Source organism: Coptis chinensis, chromosome 6, assembly GCF_015680905.1.
Source record: "Coptis chinensis isolate HL-2020 chromosome 6, ASM1568090v1, whole genome shotgun sequence".
NCBI lineage: Eukaryota > Viridiplantae > Streptophyta > Magnoliopsida > Ranunculales > Ranunculaceae > Coptis > Coptis chinensis.
In genome coordinates this window covers 77,981,680-78,007,994 of record NC_141461.1, presented here as the reverse complement: position 1 = coordinate 78,007,994, position 26,315 = coordinate 77,981,680, and the positions used below count along the sequence as shown (strand labels likewise).

Genomic DNA, 26,315 nt, shown 5'->3' with positions numbered 1-26,315 from the left:
TAATATATGAAATTATAATATATGCTAGTAAGAGTTTTATATGATAGATATGACACTATATATATCATACTCAATTTTATGTCACTATTTATAATATATGCTAATAAGAGTTTTATACTTTTGGTAGTATTATTAAATCGCTAATATATTATGTGAGTTTTATATGACACTATATATGTCATACTCGAATGTTATGTGAGTTTTTATAATATATTAGTTGGTAGTATATCATAAGAATCACGGATAGATATAACACTATATTTGTTGTCATACTAGAATGTTATGTGTTAACATATGACATATTCCTCTGCAAAGCTCCAACCTTACATTATGTTCATAGTCCAATTGTGGTATGAACAAAGAATGTTCATAGCTTCATGACTATGAACAATCATTGTCATAGTCCATTGTGGTATGAACACTCATTGTTCTTCATAGTCCAATTGTGGTATGAACAAAGAATGTTCATAGCTTCATGACTATGAACACTCATTGTTCATAGCATTGAGTGTTCATAGCTACCTAACTATGAACAATCATTGTTCATAGTCGAATTGTGGGTATGAACAAAGAATATTCATAGCTCATGACTATGAACATTGATTGTTAAGTAATGCGTCTGATATCTGAAAACATACCGAAAGTAGAATTGTTCATAGTTCGGTAGCTATGAATAATGAGATGTTCATAGTCCCTTTCTCCCCACGCATTACAATCAAGAATTGGTTTCTTAATCTCATTACTGTAATTAGTACTAATCAGGCAAGTCCTCATCATATGAGGAGGAACCAGCAGGTATACACAATAATTTTAGATCTTCCGACCTCCTAGGAGTTATGTCACATCATTTTAGATACTCACTGATAGATATGACACTATATATGTCATACTCGAATGTTATGTTACTTTTTAGAATATATGTTAATTAGAGTTTTATACGTTCGATACCAACAATCACAGATAGATATGACACTATATATGTCTTACTCGAATGTTATCTCACTTTTTATATGACTGATAATGTTATCTCATATATGACACTATATATATCATACTCGAATGTTATGTACTTTTTGTTACATTTTGGTTGGATTAACTTGTTGACCCGGAATAGTAGTTTATGTGACTTTTTTGTTGCATTGACTTGTTCACCCGGTTTGTTCCGGTTCTACCCTCGCAAATGTGTGGCTAGAAAACGCGCGCACCATTAGTTTCAGTACATCTCGCGCACGGTAGATTTAGCCATAAATAATATATGTTATTACCCAAAAAAAAAAACTAAAACGGTAAATATCACACTCTTTATGTTATGGGATATAAAACTGGCTACCAATAGTAAACATTCTGCACAATCACACCATTTAGTTTCCTATCTGACTTTGCAGGATACCTTAAGAGACCCAGTGAGCACCTTAATAAGCACTTTCAAATGAATCAACAAATATAAAGACAGTTTGTGTGCCAAAAAAAAAGCACTTTCAAATGAAAAGTATCAATTAAAGAACATATTCATATCGACTAAACAGTTCCAGATTATACCTACAACAAGACTATAACTGCTAGACAGTATCAAACTACTCATAACAAAATCAGTTATACATTGGGATAACTGACAGAAATCAGTACATCCATTTGAGAATCGAGATAAACAACAGTTCAAACTTCAGGTTTTACCTGGTTCACGATTATTTTCGTATCAGGACATGACCTTGGTAACCATTTGAAAAGATTTGCGAATCCCAACTGCTGACATGGGTTCATTTCTTTCGCAGGATTTATAGTCATGGTCCTCAACCACTGTGTGTTGCTCACGAAGAACTTCACAAGAGCTACCTCAGAATCCAATCCGGTGAAGTTGTTTATTTCAATCCGTTGCAGGCTGTTACGCATGCAGCCATAGAGCTCAAAACTGCCATCTAGTTCTTCCCAATAGCTCTCCGTGTCATTAATTTCAACTTCATAATTCCCATACTCCTTTTCATCAGCAATCTCTTCATTGATCTGTCAAAAATAATAATAACGATAACAATAAAATAAGCATTGTAGAACAAAACCAACTAGGTAATCATCTAAAACAATCATCAAATTCTCCATATGACCAGTGTCAAAGCATAAAGGCAGATAGCATGTCGACAAATCTGAGAATTAACCCTGTGAGAATCAGCTCCAGCCTCTAATTGTTTCTTTGAAGCAAGGATTTCTAAATGTTGGACTGCTATTATTTTGCTACCTCTTCAAAAATGTTAGTAAGCCTCTAAAATATATTTATAGTTGCTGAATCTTCCTTCGTTTTGCTCCTAGAGCTTATTTTCTTAGAAATCAATGTTTTTGTTGTATAAACCTACTGTACATTAACTATACACATACATTGAGTACAATTATATACTGTGACATAACCATAGACTCCATAGAATTGCAGGGCACTTGAATAAACACGAATACAAATCTGTATCAATGACACAGTTAGAAACAGAAATGACAGATAACACCGAGATCTCAACCAAATGACCAATTCCAGCGACATCATAACCAACTATTTGTTGCTTACACACATACACTTAGAAATGGAGTCACAAAAAACTCAGAAAGAAGTAGAAAAAGCCCAACTTCATCTCAGAACCAAACTCTGTAACCGCACTTCCATCTTCTCTTCTTCCCCTGACTCCAATTTCAGGTTCCCATTATCTTTGAAACAGTTTTTTTTTTTGTTGGTTAATGAATTAATTGAGTACTAATATGAAATGGGTAATTGATATTTTTCAGTAAATTGAAGTTTATTGTATCAAATTCAGTGACTGAAGGTTGTAATAATTCTGTTTTGTTACTTGGGCCACGTGGCTGTGGTCAAATTGAGGTAAAGTTGTTTCCTTTAACTGTTATGATGGTGAAAAGGGTGTGTTTTTTCTGTTTTGATATATGTTTTGGGTTATTTTAGGTGTTGGGTCTCGTTCTGGGAGATTTAAAGGCTGAATACCCGGATATAATCTCAGTTGTATGTTGATTTGATATAATTATTTTACTGTACAGATGTTTTAGAAGATGGTTTTTGATTTTTTGAGTGACCTATAATGTGTCAGGTCAGACTGGATGGGGTACTGCACTATGATGACAACTGCTCCCTCAAGGTTTGTTTTCCAGTTTTTATGATTCCCAATTGCATTTTGTCCAGCTTTCACAATAAAATATACTCCTTACTTTCTACTACAATCGGTATTTAAGACTAGCGATTCAAGCTTCAGTATGTTCAGGCTCGGCGAGCAAGGCAGAAATGAGCCGAACAGCTGAGCTAGTTTACCAGTAGGAATGGTATTTGACTCGAGCCGGTTGAGCTTCAGTATGGTCAAGTTCATTATTCATAATAGCACTAAAAATTTGTTCACGTTCGGTTCATATTGTAACAAGACCTAGCTGAGCGAGCCTCAACAGAGGCAAAAGACGATCCGGAGTAGATTGTTAGTTGGAGAGTTAGATGCATAATTCGCAGAATGACCCAACCTATCATTTTCCACATTCTATAACATTGATGCAACTTATATGGTGTATGTTGCATGAATGTTCTCTGGAATCATTTAAAGAACCCTTTTGCCAAAATGGTTCTTCCTCAGATTGTGTTTGGTGTTCTAGAGAAGTCAGATGACTTAGGTTACATTGACACGGGCACGCGTGTCGGTGTCCGACACGGATACGGGGAGCAGTTGAAGATCGACACGGGGACACGGATAGGAATAATTAATTAATTTTTTAATAATTATAAATTTATTAAATTAGATGGTAAATCAGAAATTCAAGGTAAATTAAATACAATATGTGTCCGTGTGTGTCCGACACGGATACAGACACGAACATGTGGATATGTATCCGACACAAATTTTTTTCAAAATATGGCGTGTCCATGTAACCTAGCAGATGACGCATATGCCAATTTCTGCCTTCTTGCTTGTTGTGTTCTGCTTCGTGCCATTTAACCACGTCAAAGTCTAAGAACACCTCACAACTCGTTGAACCATACGGGTTACTAGAACTTGGTTTCTTTGATATGAGATATCTACATTCATTATGTTGTTCCTTGTTGCAAACTTGTCCTTTTGGCAGTAAATCTTACATCTCTGGCTTGATTTTCGTTGACATCGATATGAGTTTTCCAGGAGATCGCTAGACAATTATGCTCCGAGAATCAATTGTTATTTTCTAAAATGGTATGTGGAAATTCTCTCTCTCTCGTCTTTTTTTTTTGCATTTTTTGTCACGGCAATGCACTTTATGATCTATAAGAGTAGAATTCTTGGTTTCTTGAACAATTTGTGCTATTGTAGGCCTCATCAGATGATAACACCCAATTCCTGATGGCTGTGTTGCGGTGAGTTAAGAATTTTTTCCATGAGCATGTGTTTCAGCAAGATTTGCCAAAACACATTAGTTGGGTCGGAAGTGTTATTTTCGGAAGAGATTGTGAAGGAGATGGTTGTTGGGGAGAGCTGAGACTGGACTTCAGTGTGAAGTTGCCTACGTACCCAAATGTATTGATTGGGATCAAGTCTCGATTGCGTAGTTCTAGAGAATGACGAATGTTGGATTTTATAGGTAGGATTGATGATAGTTACTTCCTCATTCTTCAATATTCCAATCGTGAGATGAAGTTGGAGAACTAGTTGGAGATATGAAGTGGATGGAAGTTTTGCGAACGAATTGAAAGTGGACAAAGTTGTGGAAGTTGTTTGAATTGGTCAAACGACTTCCTCGTCAAGTGAAGACACGTGTTTAATTGAATATCAAATATTTTACGTTATGGTAAGTGTTAGCAGTATTAGTATTATGTCTTAAAGGGCAGTTTAGTCTTTGCACCTATTTTAGGGTTTATATAAATAATATATGAGGAGGCCAGCTTGAAGCTAAGCGGACTCTCTCTTTTCTGCTCTCTCACCATGACTCTCTTTCTCTCCTCTCTCTAATTGATGCTCTTAATTCTCTAACTTGGTATCGGAGCAACTTTTTTTTTCTCTTTCTTTCTTCTTCTCTTTCTTCTTCCTTTTTTTTGTGGGTTGCAATAACTCTGCTGGTTTGGTGGAAGTTTAGAGAGACTCTCCATGTCCTATGTGGTTTGTTGTTTCCTTGTGTGTTTGTGCACCCTAGATGAGTTGAAATCGTTAGTATCTAGGGTTGTATCCAGTTTGTAATCGGTGTGGTTTTTTTTACTGATTTGGTTGTTTTCTGTGTGGTTGTTTCTGGTGTTTTCTGGTGTGAACAATGGATGACACAGTGAATCCTAAACCTGACTCTAAACAGTCTTTATATTATGTCAACGATGATCTCGGTAAGCCCATTACTAATTTTCATTTAAATGGGAACAATTATCTTTCATGGAGTTATGCTGTTGAACACTTTATTCGTGTGAAAAAAAATCTAAAATTCTTACTGATGATCCTCCGAATTCTAATGATTCTACTTATGAAGACTGGATGGCTTCTAACTCTATGGTTTTGACTTGGTTGTGGAATAGTATGGAGCCAAAAGTTCTTACTAATGTGCAGTTCTTACCCACGACAAAACAGGTATGGTCATCATTGAAGGAGATGTATTCCCAAGAAAATAATCTATCTCGAATTTATGATCTGTTTGAGTCTTTGTTCAAGACAAAACAGGGTGATCAACCTATTGATGAGTACTATAGCACTATGAAAGGACTATGGGAAGAGCTTTTGCTTTATCAACCATTTACATTTAATTTGGAGAAGCAACGAGAACAACGTGAACACTTTCAGGTTGCTTTGTTGCTGCATGGGCTGAATTCTGAGTATAGTGTTTACAAGGATCAAATTTTAGCAAGTGAAACGGTACCCTCTGCCAGCCTGAAGCTTTTTCGGCGTCTTAAGAAAGCGTTTGGAGCATGGTGAGTTTGTTCTGTTGCTAAGGAGTCATTTGCTTTACTCTCTACTCCGAAAGTAATCGTGGTGGATGAGGAGGTTTTGGTGGTGGTCGAGGCTTTAATAGGCCGTGGAGTTAGATGTAGGGATGTCCATTCTGCCTAAAACCCGAAACCCGCCCAAAACCGAAAAAAAACCCTTAGAACCACCCTGCCTGGAGCCGACAAAACCCGAACCCGACCCGGACCGAAATACATAGGGTCGGGTTTGGTCACACTATCTAAACCCGACCGACCGAACCCGGCCCGATAATTTGGCCTAAACCCGTTAAAAGGGTTAAAAGCCGAAACCATATCCAGACCGAACCCGAACCCAAAACCCAGTTATATAGGGTAAAAATGCCCGACCAAAACCCGAACCCGAACCAGACCATAATTCCCAACAACTATATTTTCATTTATTATCTATTTATCTTCAACAAACTTTTAGTCTTTTTCATTCTTATTTATTTTTTTTTAGTCTTCAAGACAAATTACCTTTGACCGCCCTTACTACTCTTCTCTCTCTTCCCTCCAACAACTCCCCAAGAACAAGACAACCCAATCACACGTTCATGATGAAGAGATTGGTGGGTTTGATGGTGCTGCTAAGTTTGCATTCACTCAGAAAATTTGCAGCACCTCCTCAAATATCTCTTTCTAAATGTGGTCACCAAGACCGAAAGCAAATCAACGAATTCGGATTCACACCACCACAAGAAACCGAACTCCCAAAAGCCATCAATCTTATTGTCAAATCAACAGTCGATTCACACCACCACAAGAAGTCGAAACTCCCAAAAAACCATCAATCTTATTGAGTTATTGTCTTGGAATTGCTTGCTTTGCTTGGTCTACTTTTCTCTTCTTTTTTTTTTTCAAAAATGCAATCACATTGTGTTTTGAATCTTTGATGGCTGTTATTGGGTGGCTTCACGATGTTAAAGTTAAAACGATCAAATCCAATAAAAGAAGATGGCTTTTGATTAATTAGATGAAAAGAGGTTTTTCTTGAGATCTTGAGATCTAATAACCGAAAATGATGTTCCCGGATGAAGAGATTTAATATTCTTTTTATTTCATATATTTCGGGTTTTACCATACCGAAACCCGAACCCGAACCCGAACCCCACCGAAATATAGGGGTTAGGGTAGGGTTTGGTCACATGTATCCAACAAATACCGAACCCGACCCGACCAAAAGAATAGGGCGGGCCGGGTAACCCGATACCGCTCAAAACCCGAAAAAATCGGTTCGGGCGGGTCGGGTACCCGCTTGGACATCCCTAAGTTAGAGTGGTAATTCTGGTTTTGGCGGGAGGTAACCGTGGTGGTTTTTGGAGGACGTAATGGTCGTGGGGATAGGTATGATGGTGACTTGTGAGAGAAAAGTGCACATATTGTGGTAAGGATGGTCACACCGGAGCCATTTTGTTGGAACAAACATGGGAAGCCCGCCTATGCCCATAATGCTTATGATCGGACTTTTGGGTCTTCCGCCGGACCTTCTAGTGCTTCTCCTCCTCTACTTGCTGAAATTTTGGGTCAAATTTTGAATCATCTTAATGTATTTTGTTCCTTCGCAACCCACACGGCTACTATGGCAAGTTAAGTAAGTCCGCTAGTTTGGCGGTACCTTCTTCCTCTTGGATCATTGATTCAGGAGCTAGTGCTCATATGACCGGTAATCCCTCGTTTCTTTCTAATTTTGTGCCAACTAAGACTAGCATGACTTTAGCTGATGGGTCCTCCCGTCCTGTTCTTGCTACCGGTGTTCTTCGTCCTACAAAGTTCTTAAATTTGCAGTCGAGTATTTATGTTCCTCATCTTTCATTTAATCTAGTCTCTGTTAGTGAATTTACTAAATCTCTACATTGTTCTGTAACTTTTACTCCTACTGGTTGTGTGTTTCAGGACCTCAAGACGAAGATGACGATTGGTTCGGGGTATGAGCATGATGGGTTATATGTATTGGATGTTGCGAAATCAAGTTCTGTTTCGGCTTTGAGTGCGTCTGTGTCTCCACTTCAGTGGCATCGTTGTCTTGGTCATCCCTCATTGGTTAAGTTGCATCAATTACTTCCTAAGTTAAGTCCAGTATCTGTCTTAGATTGTGAAGCATGTCAGTTGGGAAAACACCATCGTAGTACGTTTCCCAGTAGGTTTGATAAGAGGTCTTTGGGTCCTTTTGATGTAGTCCATACGGACATTTGGGGTCCTTCACGAAATAAAAGCTTGTCTGGTTTCTTTATTTTGTAGTGTTTGTTAATGATTTTTCTAGAATGACATGGCTATATTTGTTAAAGGATCGTATTGAGCTACCTCGTGCTTTGTTCAATTTTTACAATGAAGTTGCGACTCAGTTTGATAAAAAAATTAAAATTATTAAGCTTACGACAATGCCTTAGAGTATACTTTCGATCTTGTGTCGCGACATTTTGTGAAGATCGAGGTGTTATTCATCAAACCACTTGTCCCCACACCTCTCAACAGAATGGAGTTGCTGAACACAAACTTCGTCATTTACTCGATGTTACTCGCACTATGATGTTTGCCATGGGGGTTTCTAAGCCATATTGGAGTGATTCTCGTTCTCACCGCTAATTATCTCATTAATCGTATGCCATCGTCGATGCTCTTGATGGTCGGTCTCCTTTTGCATTGATGTATCCTACTTTCGGTCATCTTATGGTTTGCCACCTCGAGTGTTTGGTTGTGTTTCGTTTGTTCATGTTTTAGGTCATGGTCATGACAAATTAGATCCTCGGTCTATAAAGTGTGTTTTGTGGGTTACTCCGCGTGCTTTCAAAAGCGGTATCGCTGTTATAGTCCCGCTACTCGTCGTTATTATGTCAGTGCTAATGTTACTTTCTTTGAGTCTATTTCCTATTTCTCTACAGAGGGGCAGTTGTTTGATCCAAATTTAGTGTCTTGTCGTGAGGGGGAGTTACTTAATCTGCTACCCCAACCAGTTGGTCCCATTCGGTTGTACCTTCGAGGAGGTGCCTCCCGCACCTATTATGCCTTGTGCGGAGGGGCCTAGTCGTGTTCCTATTACAACCGTTAGGGGGTCCATGCCTATTTATGCTCAATATCATCGTATTTTTCCTCGAAAGAAAGTTACTAATGTTGAACCTACCCATTACTCTTTGTTGAACCAACACCTAAACGAATGCGTCATCTTCTTTAGAGGCTCCTTCGGTTCGTGTTGTACATTTACACGGACTACGACTCGAGTTGAACCCATTGCTAAAACGGATCAGGTCTAAGTCTCCTTATCCTATCTCTCGGTTTTTTCATTACATCGTGTTGCTCCCGGTTTTCGTGACTTTTGCTTTGTGCGTGTCTTACGCTTTGAGTTCCTCGTCCCCTTACCCAAGCACTAGCTTTTTCTGGTCGGACATTAGCCATGAAAGAGGAAATCTCACCCTTCATGGGAATAAGACTTGGGACCTTATGCCTCTTCCACCGGGAAGAACACGGTTGGATGTAGGTGGGTTTTCACGATGAAGTACCTCCCGATGGTTACGTTGGCGTCAAGGCACGCGTTTGGTTGCTAAAGGGTACACTCGGACATATGGGGTTGATTATATGGAGACATTTTCTCCGTTGCTTTCGGCTTAACTCTCTGTTAGGATTTTACTTTCATTCTTTGTGTGCAAGGGTTGGCCTTTTTATCGGCTTGACATTAAAATGCCTTCTTGCATGGTGTGTTACAAGAATAGGTGTATATGGATCACCCACCGGGTTTGTTGTCCCCGACGAGAGAATATGGTGTGCAAGTTGAAAAAGGCTATTTATGGATTGAAGCGATCACCTCGTGCTTGGTTTGATAGGTTTAGTTACGTGGTTATCCAGTTGGTTTTCATTGATCCGTCTCGATCATTACGTGTTTGTTCGACATTCCGCGTCCGCACTATTGTTACGATTGTATATGTTGATGATATCATTATTTCTAGTAGTGATGCAAATTATTTCTCATTTGAAACGGTATTTGGGGCAAAGATTTTCATAATGAAGGATTTAGGTCTCCTTCGGTACTTTCTTAGGATTGAGGTTGCTTTCGTTCCAATGAAGGTATTAGTTTGTCGTAACGTAAGTATGTGTTGGATCTTCTTAGTGAGGCGGGCTTCTTGGATTGAAGCCTCGCTTGATACCCCATGGATCCTACCGTGAAGCTTCATCTTTGAGCGGGGGGAGGTGTTTTCGATTGTGGTTGGTATCGTCGCCTTGTTGGTCGCCTTATCTATCTTCTTTTGACTTCGTCCGGATATTACTTATCTGGTTGGAGTAGTTAGTAAGTTCATACACGCCCACATATTTTTCATTGGAATGTTTGTTATTAGTATTCTAAGATATCCGGGGTTCTCCGGTAATGGACTTCTTTATCGCCGCTTCACGCATTACACTAGATATTTGTGGGTTTTAGATCTTGATTGGGTAGGTGATCCTACGGATCGCCGGGTATACAGGTATTGTACATTTGTTGGAGGAAATTTAGTCACTTGGCGCAGAAGAAACAAAGTGTTGTAGCTTCGGTCAAAGAGATATCGTGCTATGGCTCACACAGCTTCTGAGATGATTTGGGTTCGGTCTCTACTGTTAGAAATGGATGTTCATGCTCCTTCTCCTATGTCTATGTTCTGTGACAATCAAGCTGCGATCTATATAGCTAGTAACCCAGTGTTCCATGAGCGTACCAAACATATCAAGGTTGATTGTCACTTCGTTCGTGATTTAATGATGTCCAAGCAGATTGTTACTCCTTATGTGAAGTCTAGTGATCAGCTGGGTGATATTCTTACCAAACCTTTGGCTCGACCTAGTTTTTCAACTATGTGTTCCAAGCTGGGCATGTTTGACTTGTATGCTCCAGCTTGAGGGGGAGTGTTAGCGGTATTAGTATTATGTCTTAAAGGGCAGTTTAGTCTTTGCACCTATTTTAGGGTTTATATAAATAATATATGAAGAGGCCAGCTTGAATCTAAGCGGACTCTCTCTTTTCTGCTCTCTCCTCTCTCTAATTGATGCTCTCAATTCTCTAACTGTAAGTAGGGTCAATTTTGGTCTGAGCACGGGCTTTATTATAGGAAGATAAGTAGGCTGGTAGGCTTGTATTGAATTGGGCTTTTATTGGGCTACATTTGTGGGGCCCGGAACATCGCCCTCTCTTTGTTATATGGGCAAATCCCATGTGGCAAAGAAAATATTGTTTTTTTTTGGTACGTGGTAGGTTTTTTATTAAATTGATTGGTAAAGTAGAAGTGATTTGCAGTTCATGGAGGGAATAGGCAGTTTGGCAAATATTATGGGGTGAGGAAAAACGGATTGGCCACCAAAGATTTGAAGATGTGTAGACTAGCTAAAGATATGACTAAAGGCGGGTCCATAGGTTTTATAGATGGGTGTTATATTGTGTTTTAAAACTTATATTAATATGGGTTTTTTGGGTTGACATATTGGGCTTTGATGTTAAAAGGATCGGGTAGCTAAGACAGATGTAAGGATCAGCATTTTTTAGTTGCAAAAGAGAAGTAGGTGTGGTGAGTAAAATGATCTGCGAAAGCGAGCAAGATCAATTGATCGGTAAAACAAGGCCATAAAGTGAAGTAGGTATGGTTTGGCTAATATAGAAAGTAGGGATGAATTCGAATTGGTTTCGATTGAGATTGCTAATTGACCCAATTGAGATTGGGTTTTGGGTTAAGTAACTTGATCGGCAAATTGACAGATCGGCTAATGATTGACTATAGTTTAGTTCGAACTTCACACAAATCGATAATTTGATAAGTTATTTTGATCGGCAACTTGGTAGCTAGTTTGATCGATTGGCAAATTGGATTTCGATCGGCAACTTCCTTTTTCGAAATAAACTGATCGGCTCAAAATTCAAAGTTGAGCAGTTCAAATTGATCGGCAATATAATCGAGCGGCAGTTCAAAGGGATCGGTAAATAAAGGTCTGTTTATGGATCGGCAATAACCAAAAGGTAAACTACCCACTCAACTTGATCGGCACTTACTTCGGGCGGCAATCGAGTGGTCAGTTAAAGAAATTGATCAGCAATAGTATCCAGCGGCAAGTTCAAAACAAATTGATCGGCATGTTAATTGGTTTTAGGAATATAATTGGATCGGCAAGTTGACAGTTGAGTAATTAAATTGGATTGGTAACTGATTAGTTAAATTGGATTGATCGGCAAACGGAGAGGTGTTAATTTGAGAGTTGTGGACAAATAGATTGGTGTCAAAAGTACACTTTTCAATATTTTTGAATTGATCGAAATGTATAGAGATTGGGCCAGAACACCTTGGCAAAAAGATTTGGGTTGGCCAAGTAATTAGTTTCACAAGTGGTTTTTCGGTAGCATATGATGGCAGTTTGGTAAATATAAGCAAAGGGTTGGCAATTTTTGGATTAGAAAACTATAGTTAAACTAGCTAATCTGCCTGTCCTATGGCCAGGCTTACTATTATATCTCTTTTCTTATTGGTTTCAGTCTGATGTCCAAAGCCATTTTTCAGATCTTCTTCTTTAGAGAAATTGTATAGAGAGAGAGATTAGAGATATGTTGATATTTTGAGAGAGTTTGGAGTAGGGTGAGGTTTTGTTTCTGTTTTCGGTGGTTAATTACTCAATTACCCCGACGTATAATTCAAATATGAGCGTGTATTTGGTTTTTGTTTTCCTACACATGAGAAAAGACCAAAACGTTTTTTTATAATTTGCTAAACACACCAATAATAAGGCTAGCTTGGTAATCAACATAGTAATTATATTTTAAGTAGGGACTTTTTTAAAAATATTGCTGATGTGGCTTTCCGTGAGCATATTGGGAGAAACGGATATTAATATAGGTAGGAAGACTATTGAAAATGAAATGGGCCAATGGACCTCCTTTTAGAGATGGGCTATGTCTAATGGGTTTAATGGGTGATATAGGGTCGGGTGGCCTAAGTAGATGATTGGTCTTAAGGTAGGTCGGCAAAATAGATGTAAGGATTTAAGGATCGGTTTCGGTTTCGCTTATTTGACGAAAGTAAAACAAAGAGAAGATCCAAAGGGTCGGCAATCTTCATTGATTAATTTGATCGGCAGAAAAGGCAAGTATTGGTTGGGATTTTGATCGATAATTTTTTGATATAGCTTATTGGTTTCAATTTTATTCGGCTCCTAACTTTGGTTGGGTTGTGACTTGTGAGCGAATTGATTGGATATAGGAAAAGAACAGATGGCTACATCGGATATTTGATTTGATTATGTCCTTTTAATTGGGTACAATTTTGAAAAACGGATCGGTTTTGGGTTGTAATGATCGGCTACTTGATAGACCTTTGGAGTTTGAGCGGCAATGATACAAATTGATTGTGCTATAGAAACTGTATGGTTTTCGATCGCAAACAATTAAATTGGTTTGATTGGTAAATTATTGAAATGGGTTGATGGATTGATCGGCTATCTAACTGTTGGGTTATAACAGAGCTTAGAAGTGACCGACCAAATTTTTATTAAAAGGTATTAAACTACTCAAAATCGACGGTAGTATGATAAAAGGAAGGTAGTTGTTATCAATATGAAAAGGGGATTCAGGGATCAGTAATTACAGAGAAAAGATACTAGCAAAAGAAGGAGAACGGTAATAGGGAGCTTGTATAGGGAAAGATTGATTTTGTAGAAAAAGGAGTGAACGACACTATTTGAAATTGATTCAGCTTGGTCATTGAGTTGTGCTTAGTTTGATTGGTAAAGGTGGCTATATCGACAATTTCTAGACAGGTTTGTTTAAAGGGATCAGTTAAGAAATTGTGTGTAGCTTTCTAAAAGATCTCAATTAGAAACAGTTGGGTTGTTTTTTATCGGTAATTTTGAATTGGAGCGGCAAGTTTTATTGAATTGATTTGGTCGGCAACTTTTAAGTTTAGTTTGATCGGTGTAAAAGCTAAATTGGCAACTTAATAGTCAAATTGAATTTCAGCAAGTAAGTAAATTGATCGGCTGTTCAAACAAATTGATTGGCAAATTAAACAAATTGGTCGGCAAGTTCTAAACTGATTGGTTTGGATTGCAAACTGGCGGCTATAATTTGTAATAAAAGGATCAGTAATTTTATAGCTGACAATAATACACTAAAGATCGACAATTATTTTCGAAAAATTGATTGGTTTTTTATCGGGTTTCGGATTGTTTTAGACTAGTAAGACTGAAAAATAAAAAGAATAGCGGTTAAACTTGTTTGAAAAGTGACGAAGGGATCGGCTATACAGGCTAAAATTGAGAGAAAAGGAGTCCGACACTCTTTCATTAAAAAAGATTGGCTTGTATAAGAAAAGAACAAAGCCATCCTAAAATGGTATTGGATTTTTTGATTGAAACTTATGGATGATATGAAATAAGTGAGGTCGTTTCTTCATTAGAGAAGAGGATCGGTTTGGCAGAAAGACTTGGCGGAAAAAACTAGGATCGGCTCAGCATAGAAGGTGTTGTCTATTAATGAAGGGGGATCGGTGAAAAAACAAAGCAATTGAGAACTCAAGTTTAATTTGGATAAAGTAATAGAGGGCGGTCGACTCAAAATAGATAAGTTAGCTAGTAAACAATTTAACAGATATTAACCAAAACAAGTAAGTGGTGGGTGCTCAGTATATATACGTAGAACTATTCAAGGAAAAAAAATATTTGGGTAGCCAATCCAACAAGGACCGGTTATCAACAGAAGTGAGTTTTTTGTGGCCGAACCAATAAGGGTCGGTCAAACAATATTTCGGATCGATCAAAAGAAAAAGTTTTCGAAAAGATCAATTTTACCAACGAAAGAGATCTTTACGAAAGTTAACAGGAAGATCTATTTTTTTAAGAGACATACTCCAACTCAAAATAAGTTTGCATAAGATAGGTTTTGTTAATGAAATTTGAAGTGTCGCCACCCCATAGTGTATTGATAACGTAATGAAACTAGGGGTGTCGCCGCCCCATAATGTAATGCTAACATAATGAAACTTGGAGTGTTGCCGCCCCCATAGTGTGATGATAAGATAATGAAACTAGGGTGTCGTTGCCCCATAGTGTATTAATAACGTAATGAAACTAGGGGTGTCACCTGCCCCAATGTTGTATTGATAACGTAATGAAACTTGGGGTTTTGCCGCCCCCATAGTGTAATGATAACGTAATGAAACTTGGGGTGTTGCCGCCCCTATAGTATAACGATAATGTAATTGGCACCCATAGTATAATAATAATGTAATGGAATTTGGGGTGTCGTCGCCCCCATATTGTAATAGTAACGTAATGATCTCCATAGTGTAATGATGATGTAATGGGCCACCCCTATAATGTATTGATAATGTAATTAAATTTGGGGTGTCGCCGCCTCCATAATATAATGATAACGTAATGAAATTTGGGGTGTCGCCGCCCCCAAAGTGTAATAATAACGTAATGAAATTTGGGGTGTTGCCACCTCAATAATGTATTGATAACGTAATTAAATTTGGGGTGTCACCCATAGTGTAATGATTAAAATACTTTGAATGAATTGCTATATATGAATGCTAATTTAAATGTGTGCATGCATGGATAATAAACTAATTATAAATGTAAAAGGATATGTAAGACGCCCTTATGCATGAATGGAAGGTCTTTCATTTTGACTGTGAGACTTTGTCTCTCTTTTGTAAAAGAGTGAATGTCATCATTCATGTAAAATACCAATGAATCAACATATCTTTAAGCAATGTTTATTAGTTTTGTCATATTGAACTTTGAATAACACACTTGGATGAGTCATAAAGTTAGACTACAATCGACTTATTTGAGTCAACGACGACGATTAACTTCCCTTGTTGTATGCTAATTCAATTTGGTGTTAAGGCTAAAAACAAATCGAAGGATATCAAATATCGTCATTTGGACAAATCAGCATGTCAGTGAGCCCAAAAGCTCAGGCTAATATCGACTATGCGAGTTCCACGACAAGATCAATCACTTCTTGTTGTATGTCGATTCATTCTTTGGTGGGGCTACAAACAGAAGGTTGTCGACATCATCATATTGGACAAATTAGCATGTCGATGAGCCCTAAATGTTGGCTGTTATCCATTGTGCTAGTTCCAATATGAGGTCAACCACTTCTTGTTGCATACCAATTTCTTATAGTTCCAATGTTTACGATCGAGCTACTTTATATGAGATTTACTCAAAATGATTGATATGCTCAATATTAGATTATGATATACTCAATATAAGAGGATCATAATAAAAATGAGATCTAACCAATATGAATTGAGCTGCTTAATAGTATATTATAATCTACTCAATATAAAGGGATCAGAATAAAAAGAAGATTTATTAATGAAGTGATCTCCTCAATACTTTATGATCTATGCAATATAAAGGGATCCGAATAAAATATAGATCTACTTGGTCCGAATAAAGTTTGTCGAACTAGTTTGGAGTTGTTGATCCTTAAGGCAAACATATTGAATTGTTCAACTGTTAAGTTATTGTACGTACATGTGACCAAATTGCGTCATTTTCCTTGACGACCAAATTAAAAGAGCTATTTCGAAGAAGAAAAATTCTTGGAGCGCCAAAATTGGAAAAAGTCAATTATAACAGAATTTCTTTTGCCGACCAATTGGATCTACCAAAGTGAAAACCAATTTTAGATCGGCATTTTTTTGTTGGTTGTTGGATTAGATATTGCAAATTGGCAATGAAGGAGACCAAGATCGGTTCTTTCATCGCCTAGGTTGAACATCTGGAGAATATGGACAAAATGTGGGAATCTGCTCACCCATTTTGTGGTCCTCTATAATTGAGTCACAATGGCATGTAATGTGAAACATGCATTGGTCACAAAGAGCTCGAAAGTTGGGACCACTACTTGCAAAGCAACCCTCCAGAGACGTTGAACTGCTAAAACATGGGAACTAATATCGGCATCTTGGCAATGGACTACGACTTGGACTTGCATATCGACCCTCCATTTGTGGTCTGTCATGCTGACCTGCTCTAGTGGTCCGGAGTCTAGATAATTTCTTCTGGGAGAGAGCTGACCTCTTATAGCCTTTCGGCTATGATTGGCTACACCAACATTATTTTTCTTCATATCTTCAATGAGTTGTCTACCATTCCGTTGAGTGATTGGTTGCAAAGTTAGTGGAAGAGTTTTTGGACTCATTCACAATCACACTCGAAACTGAGGGTCGTCGGAACTGCCCATTCATATTGTTGTGAGCAGCCTTCCATAATCGACTCGCATGATTTCTCTTGGAGCGTGAGCAAGTGCTTTTATTCTTTCATCAGCTATATGAGGATCCAATATCGTCCAAACGATCTCAAACACATCTTTCCTTACGTGTTGGTTTCGTTGGTTCCAAATTAACTTCAAGCAGTCGTCATAGCTATCTCCCGAGATTGTTATTTTCGTTTTCCAATCTTCGGAGATGACGATTGATCAGAGTTGTTGGATCCGCAATATGGATATCCGATTCACTCTCTCAATTGCATTAGATGATTGTTGGGAACCATTGATGCTCTTGGAGACGTGGGAATATCCATTAACTTATGAATTTGAAAATTGAACGGGAGGATAGTCCTCTCCGTTAGGTTGAGTGTTTGATGATGCCATTGACGTAACTTTTTTTTTGTGGTTGAGAGTAAGAGCACAGATGGCACAGATACCCACCCTCTTAGTCGCAGATGGTTGAGAACCATCAGACTTGGAAAGTAAATTCTCATTCGCAAAAGTTTGAGGGCTGAACTTGAGCAGCAAGAGGAGAATTTTTACCGTTGTTTGTTCTTCGTGAAGCCATTGACATAACTTTTTTGTGTTGGCTTTCGGTGTTGCACACTTGCACATGTTTGCGTGAAGCCTTTCGTAAGCGACTCGCACAGTTTCTCTGATTTCTCTTAGTGCAGGAGTTTGTGCTTGGAGTCTTTGATAATGATGCATCGGAATTCAGACGATCCCAAACACTTTTTGGATTTTTAGTTGTTGGGGTCGTTGATCCTGAATCATCTTCGAGAAGTCAACGCATTTGTTTCTTTAGATTTTTGTTCTTGTTCTCCAATTGTCGAAGACGACGAGCGAATTGAGTTGTTGGATCTGCAATATGAATATCCACCTTCTTAGTCACAGATGGTTGAGAACCATCGGACTTGGAAAGTGAATTCTCATTCGTAGAAGTTGAGTGCTGAACTTGAGCAGCAAGAGAAGAATTTTCATCGTTGTTTGTTCTTCGTGAAGCCATTGACGTAACTTTTTTGTGGTTGAAAGTATCCTCACAGACGGCGCCAAATATGTTTCAGCAAGATTTGACAAAACACACTAGTTGGGTCGGAAGTGTTATTTTCGGAAGAGATTGTGAAGGAGATGATTGTTGGGAGAGCCGAGACCGACTTCATTGTGAAGTTGCCCTATTACATCTAAATGTATTGATTGGGATCAAGTCTCGATTGCGTAGTTCTGGAGAATGACGAATGTTGAATTTTATAGGTAGGATTGATGATGGTTACTTTCTCATTCTTCAATATTCCAATCGTGAGATGAAGTTGGAGAACTGGCTGGAGATATGAAGTGGATGAAGTTTTGCGAACGAATTGAAAGTGGACAAAGTTGTGGAAGTTGTTTGAATTGGTCAAACGACTTCCTCGTCAAGTGAAGACACGTGTTTAGTTGAATATCAAATATTTTACGTTATGGTAAGTAGGGTCAATTTTGGTCTGAGCATGGGCTTTATTATAGGAAGGTAAGTAGGCTGGTGTGCTTGTATTGAATTGGGCTTTTATTGGGCTACATTTGTGGGGACCGGAACAGCATGCATTCAATTCAATGATGCTTGCAGATTTTTAATCATTTGACCACTGTACTTGTTTCTGTGTCTCTTATGCATAAACTAATTTGAATTACTCTCTGCTGCTAGAGAATACGGATTGGCTCATAAAACTGTCGTCTTTGTACTTGACGAGTTTGATCTTTTTACTCGGGTATGTCTTTAAAAGTTGAAACACTTTCATATTGACATTCTTTTCATGGTCGCTATTTTTTGTGAAAATGTGATCTATCCTCCATTTCGAACTGGGGACAATGAACTATACAGTTTCAAGAACTTGCATATTGATTCTTTCAGGGAAAGCAGCGGCTGCTCTATAGCTTGCTAGATGCAATGCAATCTGTGACATCACAGGCTGTAGTGATTGGTGTGAGTTGCCGCTTGGTATACTTTAAACTCTCTTTCTATGTTAAGAACATTATTTATGTACATACCTTAATGCACTGTTTATAATACTGAATTTCATTATGGTTCTATGAGTTGTTTTTTTCCTTCAGTTATGGTGTGTTTCGAAGCCACCCACCCATTTCATAGCTGTTTTTCTTTTTTTATCATCATTTACCGTTTGGTTGTGAAATCTAGTTTACCTTTCTGACACCATTACCTTCCTAAGTTGGATTCGACACCCCAAAAGGATTTGGGATTTGGGTGGAAATGAGAGGGAGGGGTTCATACCTCATCATTACATCACTCTCTATCACTGAATCCAGTTTCCTAGAATCTGCACTCTTTCCCTTGCCACCTGGATTTCCTAGGAAATCCTCCAAAGGCGTCATTTAGTTTATTCAATGAATTGCAATAATAGGGGGGATGGGGGGTTTATTTCATCTATTCTACTATGGCTGCCTACTTCCCAATTTTGATTAACTTTGATAGATATTGAATCATGTGCCAAGGAATTCCTTCAGGATACTAACTGAAAAATAAATAAACAAATAGATCGATTGAATTTGAAAACTGAAAAGAATGAACTATTGGTGCCCCTCAAATCCTAACTCTTTTCTATAAATGTATGGTTTGAATAACTCTTTTGCTTAAGAATTCACTGAAAAGTTAGGCTTTATGCCATGCAGGATGCAGACCAGCTCTTAGAAAAGAGAGTAAGATCTCGTTTTTCACACAGAAAGCTATTGTTTCTTCCTCCCTCAAAGGAAGATATGCAGAGGCAAGCTCTCTTACACTTTGACCTGAGGCGATTTTGTTGGCTTGTGCTTTGCAATTTAATCAATGATTTTATCTTGTTGTTTTGCCTACTTGTTATGCAGATTGATCAAGCATGTATTGGCTTTACCAGAAGACTCAACTTTTCCTCATGGTTATGCGGTTACATTCAACGCAAAGCTTCATGTATCCTTTTCCCGGTTTACAATGATCGACACCTATTACAAGTTTTAATTTTCAATTAATTCTCCTTTTTTGGCAATTTGCTGTTCTGTTTGAGATAAAAGTGGTGGTCCAATTTGTCTAATATCGTGGCTCAGTATGACAAGAGTACGGGACTGATGACCGTGAATGCTGATACATTCTCATTTTTCATTGGTTTTTCACTCTTTAAACTTTAGGGTCTTTCAGAAAATGTTGTAGTTAATTACACTCTGACACACTGCACACTCTGACACACAACATACCGTGGCTTATTATGACAGGACTGATGATTTGTATTTACATTAATGCTTCCATTTTAAAGCACGAGAGTTAATTTCAACTCCACATCTACGAGAAGGTCATCTCTATAAAAACCTAATATTAAATCTCATTCCCTCTGTTTTTATGTCTCAAACTGAGCTCTTATTTAACACATGCATACGCGTATAGCTGCTCGATGTTGTACAAGTTGACTGTGATCTTGCACAGTTAGTAGCAATTGTATACAGGCAATATAAGTTGTCATTCTAGTATCGTGCTTTTACAGCTGAGTTGGTCCCTGCTTATATACCTCAGTTCCTAATAGCCACTAGCTTGTCACTGTGTAAGTTTTAATGATTTGCTTTAAGATATCCTTGACTTAAAATTACATATTATGATCATTGTAAATGCCTTTTATCAATCTTTCTAAAGGGAATCGATTTTAAGTGTTTTTGTTAGAACAATTAAGTTGAGTCTCATCTCACGTGAGTGGTTGCCTGGTTTTTTATACAATGGAAAGTAGAAACTGTTTGGAAGAATATATTGTACTGGTCCATTAAATGGGATCTCTTTTATAAAGTTATGTAAGGCCTTGACATTATACAGAGTATTTGTGGAGATGAACGATTTGTAGAAATTCTTGATACCTTGTCAGATGCTGATTCCAGTGTTCACCACTTGTTGAATTTCCTGTAAGTCTACTTGGCCTCATCTGGTTCCCCATGGTGAACTGCATTTTGATTGTAAGTTATTCCAGTACAATTTAAGGAGGCAAAATTAAATTTGGTGAAATCAATGTTGCCAGATTTTTGGGCGTTTGCAATATGAATTTGGAGTATGGATTTTTGTCAGTTGAGAACTTTAAGACTGCACTGTTGAGTATTCAGAGGCCGTACAAGCTTGAAATCTTACAAGGTCGGTGGCAGAATTGACATATTTATTATCAAAATCTCCATTTCTTCGTTTCAAATTGTTTTATTTGTAGTCTTGTACAACATGCTGAGCGTTTATCTCCATTCATTTTGGTAGATTCTTCATATGTTGCTAGGCAATTGGATATAAAATCTATTCTATATTTGTTATTATACTCTCTCTAACATGTTATCCATATCAAAAGTTTCACTCCAGTACTTCTGAATTTTGATATATATGTGTTTTGTGGCTTAGCACCAAGAAGGAAGTTGTGAATTAAAATAGCATTTCTATCAGTTCACGTGTTTCTCCTGAGATTTATGTAAATTAGACGTCTTCGTATGTATAATGATGTCTGCTCCAAGACTTGCATGAATGAATATACATCTTATGTAACAAATGACGGGCATCATAATTAGATGTTATCTTTGTTTTTATAGTTTCTTAGAGTTGGTCGGAGTTCTTTTTTCTTGTATAAATCTGATGGATTTAAGTTGTTTGTTTCAAGCAGGTTGTTCTGTTTTAGAACTTTATATTCTGGCATGCATGAAGAGATTGGAAGACAAAGAGCAGAACTCAAACAATTTCAATTCAGTTATGATAGGTGTGAATTTGATGTTGTTTTTATATGCTCTCCTATCTTAAATAACTCAATGCTAGTGCTCTATGTGATATCTTGTCAAATTTGACAGAGTACAAAGACATACATGATTCTTATCGGATCTCTGACTATTATGCACGGAATGTTTTCTTGCGGGTATGTATCATTCTTTTGAGAGTCAGTCTCTTCCTAATTCTTCTTCTGATATATTGACAACTTTTTACTCATCTTCTCTAGGCCTTTGAACACCTCCTCCAACGTGAATTAATCAGCTTTACGGACAACAGGGGACAAAATCAATCAATTGAATTTCGTCCAGTGAAGCTACTTATTTCTTCACAGGAACTGCATCAGGGGTTGAAATCGTATCGCTCTTGTCCGGTAAGTGTGATGCAGTGCTCGAGAGAACTTTTGCCCTAAAATAGCTATACCTTGTTGGCATTGGTCAATGGGTATACTAACAACTAATACAATTCTTTCCCATGTTGAAAACTTTATATTTGTGGAGATTTAGCTCTTGTGAGATAGATATATTTAGGCAGTGAAAATATTGATTAAATGCTTAACTTAACTTTAGGAATGTAGATATTTGTTGATTGTAAAATGATAGCTTAACTTTAGGGACATGATTAAACACAATCATATAGAAAATGGGTTTCTCACAGTATAACTATAGATAGACACTTGCACAATCCGACAGATCAACTTTTACGAAAATAGAACGGAATACACAACCAAGATGGTAGTCATTAATATATGTTACTTATTTGTAGGGCTATAGTGTGATTTCCTTAATCACACTAGTTTCTATCTATAAAATTATTGTTTTATCTGGCAAAAATTAAATAAAAAAGAAAAAAAAAATAAAAAGAAAAAATGATGAAGATGCAACACCTAATTAAATAGTACAAATGTGTAATCCGCGTAACTCATGTATGAGATACCATTTAACGTCTCGGCTATCAGCTCTAGAAGAATCTCCAATTGGATTAGTGCACTCAGGAAAAAAAAACAATGTACATGGAACTCAGCATCACAAGCAATGGACTACCTTATGAACAGCTTCAGTGAGCAGTACCCAGTGAACATAGAGTTCTGTAGTTCAAACATTCCTAAGAAATGTAGTTAAAAACAATCCTAAGGAATGAATTTTTGGAAGAAACAGTAGATACAACTTGGTATGGTGATAGTGATAAAGGATCATAGGAGCTGAAGTGTGTTAGTTACCGGAGACTTAGAGACATAGTTGTTTTGGGGTTGGTTTTTCCTTCTTCGAGTAGGAAGTATGTTTTCGGGTCCTTCCGAACCCGATTTGTTTAAAGTGCAATCACTGTGTTCTTCTGTTTGATCTCTCTAGCTTTAGTGGATCTCCCTATATTTGTTGTTTGATATCCTTGCATGGCACTTCATGTCAAATCTTCGTTTGGTAGGGGTTGTTCTTTGCCTTTGAGGTTGAATGGTTCCCTTGCCCACCATTAAACTTCAGGGTAAAATTTTGAACCAGCCTTTCCTTTTCATCTTTTTGTGATGGTGCTTCATTGCTGATTAGGTTGGGTTGTGGAGGATTTGACTTGAGGTGCTCTGGGTTAACAAAAAGGGTGTTATGAGTTAAACTATGGGACATATACTGTTTAGGTTTCCGCTTTGATCCTCCTGTAATTTCTAGTGAATCTTTTGGCATAGCGGCTTGCTATCCATATGTGTGCTTCATGTCAGAATCAGGATTTTCTATATCTAGTAGTCAGTTTCAATTCAGAAACTTGTTAATGTATAGTATATGTCGTTTCTTTAGGGCTTGTGGATTGAGTTTTATGTGATTGTCCTTGAGGATATTAGGATATTATGAACCCCCTGATCATAGTCTTAGGGAGAAGATTGTATGTTGTAAGCTGCATGCCTTGTTTTTTATGATACAGGTAGCGGTCTGCCTTAACTCCATAGCTATTTCCAAAAAGAAAATAAAAAGAAATAAATAAATAAATAAAAACATATGAACAGCCGTTGGCAAAGGTTGCACATTTCTTGTGCTGTTTCACTTGGTCGAACTTATGGGGATCGTCCTCATGGATAGCTGTAGAAGATGCTCCTGATCATATGCAAAATTCAAGTAAAAATTTGAAATGGATAGCCTCACCTTTGCAAATCTTAGAAACAAAATTTGTGAGGCTTGAGGTGCTATACAGATCTGACCTAAAGTTGGCATTATCTTCACTATTGAGTATAACACTTTGTTCAAACATAGATCGACTCTTATCAGGTCTTAAGTGTGTTCATATGTGCTTGTCTGAACTCTGTTTGGTACCGACTTAAACTACCACTTCTGGTATTTAGATCGAATTCTTCTCAGGATTCTGCGGAGGAACTAGTTTTTCTTTTCATGAGAAAACTGACACTTACAGGGCCTTACACGTGCCATATGTGCTTGTCTGAACTGTGTCTTTGTTTCCTATTTAACAATTGCTTGATATTTTAATCTAAGTCTTCTTGAGATTGTATCATTTTAAGAATTTTAGAAATTTTATGCACGACTCACAAGAGAGATCTTAGTTTCTTGCTATCTCTATGTGTGATTTCAGGCGCTTCTTCAGAAGTTAATGACTGGAGAGTTGAACAAAATGAAGGCACATCTGGTTGATGTTGGGATGACTGATTAGCTTCTCAAGGCTTTGTTTCCGAAGTAGTAGGATTTGTGCATGTTTAGTGAGATGCAATGATTTAACTTTAGTCAAACTATGAGAAAATGGAAGAAAAACGATAGCGATGTTATGAATTCGTACAGGTTCCCCTCTGCAGACTGATCTCATTTTGTAATTTCTTAGTTATATCATTTAGCATCATATTTGGCTGGCTGCATGCAAACTCTGTAAATTAGACAAAGACTGCTTGCTGATTTACTGTACTTGGGGGATTGTAGAATGAAGACGGAGGCGGTGATAAAGGAAATTCGTTCTCAAGTTCTCAACCTGTTCTATATTCCCGGACATCTAGTTTGCTAACTAAAAGGTGTATTGGTGTCACAAGTTTCGTTAGCTGTGGATCAAAATTGGCTTAGTGCTCTTACTACTCATGCCCTCCATCTGCTGAAGAACCCTTTTTTGACCTGTTTTGTTCGTTTTGTGGCTGCATCCTACTTATTTCTACGTTCTCTTGTACTTAAAAGACGTGTGGTTGGCCTTTTGGATTCTTTGCTTGAAAACCACTCGCAACACTTTACGCTGTTCTCTTGTACTTTAACAGTTAAAAGACAGTTGCTTCATTTGCCTTTCAGATCTAATAATATTAGGTTGGTCGGTTTTAGTGGACCAGCAAAGGTCGAAGCCTGGGTCGGGTGATGCTGCAACTCGCACACCAACCTAGTCCCATACGTTCACGATGAGATTCAAAGCCCGGACACATTTCTCTTCTTTAGATTTTGGTAAGCCCTGATGGCCTGATGTATTTAACCGTATAATTAAAACTATAGACCTTGATTATGTTTCCCCTTAACTTAGAAAAGGTTGAAATAAGTGGGAATGTCGTGAAGGTTAAAGACACAATGAGTTGAAAAGGAAGTAAGGAACTCGTATTGCAGAGAATGATTGTCATGTGGGCGGAAAGAGCAACTGTTTGTGTACGTTTCTGTTTTCAACTTTTAATCCAAAATTCATGAGAAAATGTTAGTACTTTGTATGCAGTCGTCGATACCTTTCCATGGAGACCAAACATGGAACCCAAATTGTGAAAACAAAAACAACGCAATCAGAATTCATGATAGTACTCTTACAAAAAGTCAAATGTGAGAACGTTGTAACTTGTAAGCTAGAAAACTTAGGGCCGCTTGAGCTTATTAACAACCATCGTTTTCGAAGCTTGTCAAGTGACAACTGTGACTCTATAAGTCATCTGATTCATCTCTGATTAGGACCATCAGTTTGCAAGTTTTATAGCAGCTAAAAGCTTTAAACATAGTGATTTGTTCTCACTCCTTGCACTGGCCTCTTGCACGTCTTGAAGATGTCTAGTGGCAATTTTGGCTGATCATAAAGCTCTTTATAACTTCAACTTCTTATTTTCAAAAAGATTTACAGAGTTTTGTTAGCTTATTTAAGAGTTAGTGAAAAAGTTGACTATAAGTAGACAGTTTTGTAGTAGGTTATATGATTGGGATTTGCTCACGGCAGATTCAACTTTCCCAACAATCAGCCCGTTCTAAATTTCTAATGTACCTAACTTCTTGAAAAGTTGTAAAGATACTTACAATGCAGTTTATTCATTATTGTGCTCAATTTTTCTATATGGTCATCGATGCTGAAATGGAATCATTATTTGGTAACAATCATGAGTAAACTGCTGGATTATAAGCGTGACTTTCATAAGAACTCAATTAGCAGATGAATAATCATCGGTTTTGGTCAGTGTATCACAAAGCATTATTAGTCCTGGACTGACGTACGCCGACAAT

General features: G+C 37.7%; 1 protein-coding gene and 1 long non-coding RNA gene across 8 annotated transcripts; one reads left to right on the top strand and one right to left on the bottom strand.

Moving 5' to 3' along the window:
* Positions 1 to 1,406: 1,406 nt before the first annotated feature.
* LOC147494619 (uncharacterized) lies at positions 1,407 to 2,697 on the bottom strand. Its single transcript, XR_015200075.1, has 2 exons — positions 2,557 to 2,697; positions 1,407 to 2,001 (listed from the first exon to the last, which is right to left on the bottom strand). It is a non-coding gene; the product is annotated as an uncharacterized LOC147494619 (long non-coding RNA).
* Positions 2,000 to 25,179, top strand: LOC147494618 (origin of replication complex subunit 4-like). Of its 7 annotated transcripts, none has more exons than XR_015200074.1 (17): positions 2,000 to 2,242; positions 2,764 to 2,854; positions 2,936 to 2,992; positions 3,078 to 3,125; positions 4,146 to 4,196; positions 4,314 to 4,357; positions 18,826 to 18,889; positions 19,033 to 19,119; positions 19,809 to 19,900; positions 20,001 to 20,082; positions 20,968 to 21,053; positions 21,167 to 21,276; positions 21,785 to 21,877; positions 21,966 to 22,030; positions 22,112 to 22,255; positions 24,451 to 24,653; positions 24,789 to 25,179. XR_015200074.1 is itself a non-coding variant. In XM_086569138.1 (16 exons), exons 1-16 carry the CDS (start codon positions 2,505 to 2,507, stop codon positions 24,526 to 24,528), a joined length of 1,362 nt encoding a protein of 453 aa, XP_086425264.1. In that variant the 5' UTR covers positions 2,000 to 2,504; the 3' UTR covers positions 24,529 to 25,179. The 7 variants fall into 7 exon arrangements, 1 of the variants encoding a protein (XP_086425264.1); XR_015200070.1 differs by lacking the exon at positions 4,314 to 4,357 and adding an exon at positions 7,814 to 7,845 and having other exon boundaries at positions 2,000 to 2,674; XR_015200071.1 differs by having other exon boundaries at positions 2,000 to 2,674; positions 19,033 to 19,104.
* The last annotated feature ends 1,136 nt before the right edge of the window (positions 25,180 to 26,315 follow it).

Bases quoted from the DNA above. Each gene is read 5' to 3' on its own strand.
- LOC147494618 (XM_086569138.1), top strand. From the start codon at position 2,505: ATGACCAATTCCAGCGACATCATAACCAACTATTTGTTGCTTACACAC. The intron at 2,993-3,077 runs GTATGTTGATTT...ATAATGTGTCAG, and splicing joins ACCCGGATATAATCTCAGTT to GTCAGACTGGATGGGGTACT. The intron at 18,890-19,032 runs GTATGTCTTTAA...TGATTCTTTCAG, and splicing joins AGTTTGATCTTTTTACTCGG to GGAAAGCAGCGGCTGCTCTA.